The sequence below is a fragment of the Alexandromys fortis genome, unplaced genomic scaffold (genome assembly GCF_014885135.2).
Source record: "Alexandromys fortis isolate MF-2015 unplaced genomic scaffold, M_Fortis_MF-2015_v1.1 scaffold_140, whole genome shotgun sequence".
Classification (NCBI taxonomy): domain Eukaryota; kingdom Metazoa; phylum Chordata; class Mammalia; order Rodentia; family Cricetidae; genus Alexandromys; species Alexandromys fortis.
In genome coordinates this window covers 560,237-567,373 of record NW_026068048.1, presented here as the reverse complement: position 1 = coordinate 567,373, position 7,137 = coordinate 560,237, and the positions used below count along the sequence as shown (strand labels likewise).

The 7,137-nt window shown below is 52.3% G+C and overlaps 1 protein-coding gene across 1 annotated transcript in view; it reads right to left on the bottom strand.

Annotated features, from left to right (window-relative positions):
* Positions 1–2,594: 2,594 nt before the first annotated feature.
* The window catches only part of Rinl (Ras and Rab interactor like), a 10,771-nt gene continuing 6,228 nt past the window's right edge, over positions 2,595–7,137 (bottom strand). The window contains exons 3-11 of the mRNA XM_050119108.1: positions 6,841–6,943; positions 5,548–5,620; positions 5,400–5,464; positions 4,746–4,895; positions 4,201–4,659; positions 3,609–3,902; positions 3,358–3,489; positions 3,054–3,217; positions 2,595–2,968 (exon numbers count right to left, since the gene is read on the bottom strand). Coding sequence (XP_049975065.1) covers positions 2,924–2,968; positions 3,054–3,217; positions 3,358–3,489; positions 3,609–3,902; positions 4,201–4,659; positions 4,746–4,895; positions 5,400–5,464; positions 5,548–5,620; positions 6,841–6,943 — 1,485 coding nt within the window. The 3' untranslated portion in view covers positions 2,595–2,923. The remainder of the gene's footprint in view (positions 2,969–3,053; positions 3,218–3,357; positions 3,490–3,608; positions 3,903–4,200; positions 4,660–4,745; positions 4,896–5,399; positions 5,465–5,547; positions 5,621–6,840; positions 6,944–7,137) is intronic.

The following is a 7,137-nucleotide window of genomic DNA, read 5'->3' as shown; positions in this document are numbered from 1 at the left end:
GTCTCAATCCAGCCAGGCAGTGGTTGGCGCACACCTTTAATCCTAGCACTCAGGAGGCAGAGGCAGGCAGATCTCTGTGAGTTTGAGGCCAGCCTGGTCTACAAAAACTAGTTTCAGGACAGGCTCCAAAGCTACAGTGAAACCCTGTCTCAAAAAAACAAAACAAAAAAAGTCCCAAACCAGTCCCAAACAGACATTAGTAATGGATTACACAGGATTTAGGTTTTAACATCCCACGAACACTGTTATCTGTACACCTCCTTAAGGGTCCAACCCCAAGTTACGCCCAGCAATTAAACAGAGACAAGAGACTATAAACCTGACCATTTTCAGCAATTGAAAGATTTAAATAGCAAAGTTATGGTCACAATTCCTTTTGAAATATACTTGTACGGTTCCTTGTGCGTTGGTGTTACCCAGGGCACTGCCTGGCAGAATTACCTCATCCCGATAAGAGAACCAGGACTTAATGGCAAACTAGAACTCAATGGTGGCTGCTGTCCCTTTGAACTGCCAGGTAGAGGCATGGTCTTTGATATGGGAATAGAGCCGAACAGGCAGCAATCTTAGTGGACAAATCTCAACAGAAACAGTCTGAGCAAGCCTAAACTGCAATTATGTTGAAGGTCCAACATTTTCCCCACAGTTTGACAAGTCAGGCTAGTCCACTATCTTATCATATTAGAGACTACACAGCTGTGAGTCCGACCTTGTGCAACCTAGAATTTCTTAAGCAAGTTTATTGGTGAATCCTTGTAATGTCAATTTATTACTCTCAGTTTCTATAGTACCACTGAGACCTACTACTCCAGGAAGTAAGTCAGGGTCACGATTCAGGAATGGTGGACAAAAACATAAACACACATTTTGTTTTGTTTTTATTGAGTTTTACTATGTAACTCCAAACTGGCTCTCTGCCTCAGCCTTTTAAGGTCTGGGATTACAGGTTTGCACACCTTGTCCATTCTCGTTTTTGTTTTTCAAGACAGGGTTTCTCTGTGTAGCCCTGGCTGTCCTGCGCTGTAGACCAGGCTGGTCTCAAACTCACTGAGACCCGTCTGCCTCTGCCTCCCAAGTGCTGGGATTAAAGGTGTGTGCCACCACCACCTGGCGCCATTTCCGTTTTATAGTGTGTTGTCTCTTTCTCCGGTGTATGTCTGTGTGCACGTGTGTCTAGTGTCTAGTGTAGGCTGACACTGGAATGCTCTCCAGTGTGTACAGTGTAGGCTGACACTGGGATGCTCTCCAGTGTGTACAGTGTAGGCTGACACTGGGATGCTCTCCAGAGTGTGTTTCCCTACATTATTTTATTTATATCTGTGTGTTTATGGGCATTTGCCTGCTGACCTAACGTGTGGGAGCAGGTGTGAAGGTAAGAGGACCAGGAGTTGATTCTCTTCTGCTACTATGTGGGCTCTCTGGGCTTTACACTCAAGTCAGGTATGGCGGCGGATACCTTTATCCACTTTTTTTTTTTTTTTTGCCAGCACCATATTTAATTATTTTATGTAAGAGTGTTTTGCTTGCATGTATAAATGTGCACTGCATGTGTGCCTGGTGCCTATGGAGGTCAGAAGAGGGCATTGGACACCCTGGAACTGGACTTACAAAAGGTTGTGACTTGCCGTGTCGGTGTTGGGAATTGAACCTGGGTCTGCAAGAATAGCAGAATGCTCTTAACTACTGCCCATCTCTCTAGCGTCCATATTGTCTTTCATTATTATTTTTATTTTATGTTCATTGATGCTTTGTCTGCATGTATGTCTGTGTGAGGGTGTCAGAGCCCTGGAACTGGAGATACAGATGGTTGGGAGCTGCCATGTGGATGCTGGGAATTGACCTAGGTCCTCTGAAAGGGCAGCCATGCTCTTAACAACCGAGCCACCTCCCCAGTCCCCCACACTGTGTTTTAAGACAGGGTCTCTCACTGAACCTGAAGCTTGCTGTTTTGGCTAGATGGCAGGCCAGTGACAGCCCCCACCCCCAACATCTGTCTGTCTCTACCTCTGCCCAGATGTTATGGACACCTGTTGCTACACCAAGGACCTGAACTCAGGTCCTCATGCCTGCACAACAAGCTCTTTATCCACCTCCCCAGTCTAGTTCAGTTTTGGAGACATGGTCTTACTATGTAGCCCAGGCTAGCTTAGAACTTTGGGGAATCCTCCTGCTTCAGCTTTCTAAATGCTGCAGTGGATGATAGGTCACAGAGATTAGGGCAGCCATGTTTTCAGGGCAGATGGGAAGCCTATTCCATTGTTTCCTGAAGTCTATGTTCCAGCGCCACCGTCCTGAATACCTACTATGTTCCAGCGCCACTGTCCTGAACACCTACTATGTTCCAGCGCCACTGTCCTGAATACCTACTATGTTGCAATGCCACAGTGTCCTCACAGTCTTGTGCTCAAGTAATTCTCCCACCCCATTCTCCAGAGTAGCTGGGGGTACAGGCCCATGGCATCCCCACAGCTCCCCACACTTCTCCAGAAGAATCCAGAATAAGCTCCCACCTCAGGTCTAGACATGCCGTCCTTTCTGTAAAGCTCTCTTGACCAGGTGAAGTGCCATAGTCACAGATAGTATCCACACGTGGATACCTTTGGGAGACTGTGCCTTTATTCTGCCTGCCCCAAAGATGGTCAGGCGAGGGGTTGTAGTTTTAGTACTGTTTGGGGGTTTGTATTTGCTGGGGAGAGCCTCATTGAAGTAACATTGGGGCAGACCAGGAGGGAATGGAAGCGGGGGCGGGGGGAGTGCTGTGGATTTTAGGGAAGGGCTGATATTAACTGGGAACAGCCAGTGCAAAAGGCACATCCCCTTTCCCGCCCCACCCTCCGCGCTGCTCCAGATGCCTCCAGCATCTCTCTTAGCAGGGGAGTGGGCCAAAAGGCCCAGAGTTGACTGGGATTGGAGGACCCAACCATCATTGGTCCCCTATGGCCCATGGCTCCTCAAAGGGCAGGCCAGCCTGTGGGAGAGATAGGATGCTGTGTCAGAGGGGCAACAGATCCCACCCTCCCTTTGACCTGGATCCCACACAGGTGGTCCGTCACCTGGGCTGTGGGCTGGGCTTGCTGGTGCAGTGTCCGCCTCCGGTGCCACTGGCGCAGGGAGGCTCGGGCCTCGGAGCTGAGATCCTGGGGTGCACGGCCAGCGTCGGGCTGGTAGTGAGCAATGTGATAGAGAGCCCCAAACCACGTAGTAAGATAATAGCCAGCTGGGGAAGAGAGGGGGAGATCATCATGGCTCTCTGGGCTCCTCCCTACTGCCTGTCACCCCTTCTGAGGCACAGGAAGCTGGGGCTCGCCGAGGGTGCCCCCCTCTCAGTATCTGGACACCCTGAAGGTGGGCGCTCACCTTCTCCCCGCAGTTCCTCTGGATCCAAGAGCTCCATAAGAAACTCCACATCCAGCTGCGTCTCCCCTATGTGTGGACTCCAGATCAGCTCCTCAGTCAGGGCTGGCAAAAAGGCGTCGGCCCCTAGGGGCTCTAAGGAAGACCAAGAACAGGTCGCTAGTGTTTGCAGGAATACATACACACACTTTGCTTCGGGTCCCCAGGCCTGGGTACCCACCATTAAACCACTCTAAGGTTCAGAGGTTCTTTACCTTGATTCTCGCCACCGGCCAGGCCCGCGTAGACGTCGTTGCACACCGCCAGCAGCAGTGCCACCTTGCGGCGCGGGGCGCATGCTGCGTGCAGATGCGCGAGGCGCGCGTGGATCTGGCTCCGCAAGGCTGGAACAGGGCTCTGTCCCTCGGGCCCCGCCCCTGCCCTCAAGGCTGTTTGGCGCCGGCGCAGTAGCCGCAATTCCTGGGCTCTGAGAGTTCGGAGTTTGGTCCACAGGGCCGGCTTCAGGGGCTCCAGAACCGCCCGACATAGGGCTACTTCCACAGCGGGGCCTGCGGGGCGTGTGGCATGTGAGGACAGTGCCGTCGTGGTGACACACTCTGATCCCTAGTCACCCTGTCTCCTGCTCCAGGACACTTACAAGTGTAGACAGGGGTGGGAGCGTGGGGGTGTAAACGCTCCCAAGATGGGAGAGTCTAACCGGCAATGCACATGTTGGATGGAGCTACGATGCAGTAGCTATAAGAAGTAAGGCTTGCCCATGGGAAGTGAGAGGTTGGATGTGAACACATACTGAACCGAGTCATGGCCTCCCCAAACCTTGGGAAGTTTCCCTCTAATTTTCATTACCAAGATCCTCGTCCCCAGGGACCCTAGGTTCCCTGTTCCCAAAGACAGCTCTGACGTCGGGATCCTTTGCCAGGTAATTCTGGAGATCATTGAGAAGCTGGCGCACATCCTGAAGCAGCTCCGTGGCCGGATCCCCAGGCCTGTAAGGATTTCCAGAATTTGACGTGAGGCGTGCCCGAAGGTACCGGTACTGCTTGGCTACATAGCTGCTCCGGGCCCTGGCCAGAGCGCTGATGTGGGCAGTGAGCAGGTCCTCGCGACCTTCCTCTTCATCTTTACAGCTCACTTCCTCCTTCTCTTCCACCACACTGTCTAGAGCAGGCCTAGGCAAGTGTACATCTGTTCCAGGAAGGGACACTTCGGGTTCCAGGTGATGAACGTCTGGTCCAGGATGATGCACTTCCGGTTTCAGTGGCTCTTCCACCCAGGAGACGCGATGTGGGGTGGGCTTCCTAGGGGCTGGATGTGAGAAGCAGGTCGGGTCTCTTACATCACTGGCACTCATTCCCCCATCCCTCAGTGTACGCAGGCCCTGCCCAGCTAACCTAGACTGTATTTCTGGTCAGTCTCTGGCTCTGTCTGCTGCGGAGTCTGCTCTGCGCCCCAGCCTCCATGTGTCTCCAGGTAGAGCTGGTTCACTACAGACAGCACCCTCCCCGAGGTGCTGACCTGGATGTAGCCAAGTCGCAGAGGATCTGAGGGCCAGCAGAAAAGACAAGGTGTCCCAGGTTTGTAGGGGGCAGCCAGGAGGCTTCAGCCCCAACCTTCCTCGTTCAGGACCAAGAATTCAGTCCCAGCTCCCAGGGCCTCCAGCCCCGGACCCAGGAGTGGTCTCATCCCCTACTGCCATATCTGCTGCGGCTGCTTTCTCCCCCTCCTCCGCTGCCCTCCTCCCCTTCCTGTTTGTTTCTTTGAGACAGGGTTTCTCTGCAGCTTGGGGGCCTGTCCTGGAACTCTCTCTGTAGACCAGGCTGGCCTCATACTCACAGAGACCCACGTGCCTCTGCCTCCCAAGTGCTGGGATTAAAGGCGTGTATCACCCACTACTGGGTCCACCAGTTTCTTTTCATACTTACCCCAAGTCCAGCTTCCCTTTCTCTCAAACCCAGTTATCTGGTCCTAATTTATATCCAGTCTCTCTGGACCTAAGAGACCAGCAAGTTGACGTCCCCTCCCTACCTGGGAGCAGCGTGCCTCACCTGAGTCCTTGTCCCCAGGCCCTACAGCTGGAGTGGGTAAGAGCAGTGTCCTTGGCAAAACATCCCTGAGGATTAAAAAGAAAACCTCAGTATAGGTGGGGTATCCCAGGGAAGGGTCCCCCCTGCCACTGTGCCAGGGGACCTGTACCTGCTGGCTGACAGGAAGGCCAAGAGATGGGGACAGTCTGGCATGCAGAGGTTGGAGGACTCCAGGGACACACCTGGTAAGGGAATGGAAAAGTCATGGAGTGACTAGGCCACCTCCACTCTGCCCCTGTGACCCAGGCTCCTCCCACCCCACTCCCGCCCCCTACCTCTTGGTAGGGGATCTCTCTATTCCTATTCTCCTCTCTCAGAGAAGAGAGGTTTCCATCTCTGAGAGGTGACATCATTTCCTCTCTTGATGTTTGCATCCCAGTTCTGATACCAAATAGAAGTCATCAAAAATTTCTTCAGTATTTTCTGTTTTGTTAGCAGGGTCTTACTGTAGCCTTGGCTGGCCTAGAACTCACTAGATAGACCAGGATGGCCTCAAAACCTGTAAGCAATCTTTCTGCTTGAGGTTATAGTCCTGAGTCCTCATGCCTGGCTTACATTTCTTTCTTTTGTTCTTGTTCTTTTTGAGATGGGGTCTTGCTATAGAGTCCAAGCTAGCTTTGACTTTTATATGTAGCCCAGGCTAGACTTCAACTCTTTTTTTTTTAAATTTTACTTTCTATTTTAAAATTCATTTGTGTGGGTGTTTTGCATGCACATGTACTACACGCATGCAGTGCCCACAGAAGCCAGCAGAGGGCACTGGATGTCCTGGGACTGGAGTTAACAAGGGGGTTTGAGACATCAGACATGAGCGCTGGGACTCTAGCTGAGGACCTCCAGAAGAGCAGCCGGTCATCTTAACCATGATGCATGCCATCTCTCTAGTCCCAGACCTTGCATTCTTGATACCTCTTTATGGAAGCTCTCAAGGCTGAAGACTAAGTCAGCCAAGCACTGAAGGGAGGTCACTCAAGCAGGAAGACCAAGAGCAACACACTGCTGCTAGGTTAGCAGGGGCAGAGAAGAGAGCCCCATGTCTGAGCAGTAGGGAGGCCAGAGTAAGGGCAAGCTGAGGCACACGGCACTGTGGCTCGCAGGGGCCACCCACCTTTGTATTCGAGGATGTTACCCAGTCTCTCCAGGGGTGGGGAAGGGATGAACAACATGCAGTCTATGTGTGAGAAAACCTGTTTACTGTGCTCAACATGGATCGTAAGGAAAGGGTAGCCACCAAGGCACCGGAGAGGAGGCTACCCCAGTGGTCTTGGCAAGAAGTGATGGGCCAGCTCAGCCTAAGCGATGGATGCAGATGGTATGCACACAGTCAAGATATTGGGGATCAAAGCTGACAGCTCTTGATCCATTTGCAGTGTGGGCTGGAAACCTAGGATAGGTACCTCACCTCCAGACAGCTTGTGAATTTGATAGGTGTTGACATCTCCTGATGAAGGCCCTGTCTTCAGCATCAGGACCTGCCTAGGATCGTGTCCTATGACCAGGAAACTCTAGAGAGGAGGGGCAAGGGCAAGAATCAGCGTGACGCAGATATGTGCAGATGTTTCTTTTCTTCTTCCTTTTTTTTTGGGGGGGGGTGGGGTTTCAAGGCAGGGTTTCGCTGTAGCTATCAAGCCTGTCCTGGAACTAGCTCTTGCAGACCAGGTTGGCCTCAAACTCACAGGAATCTGCCTGCCTCTGCCTC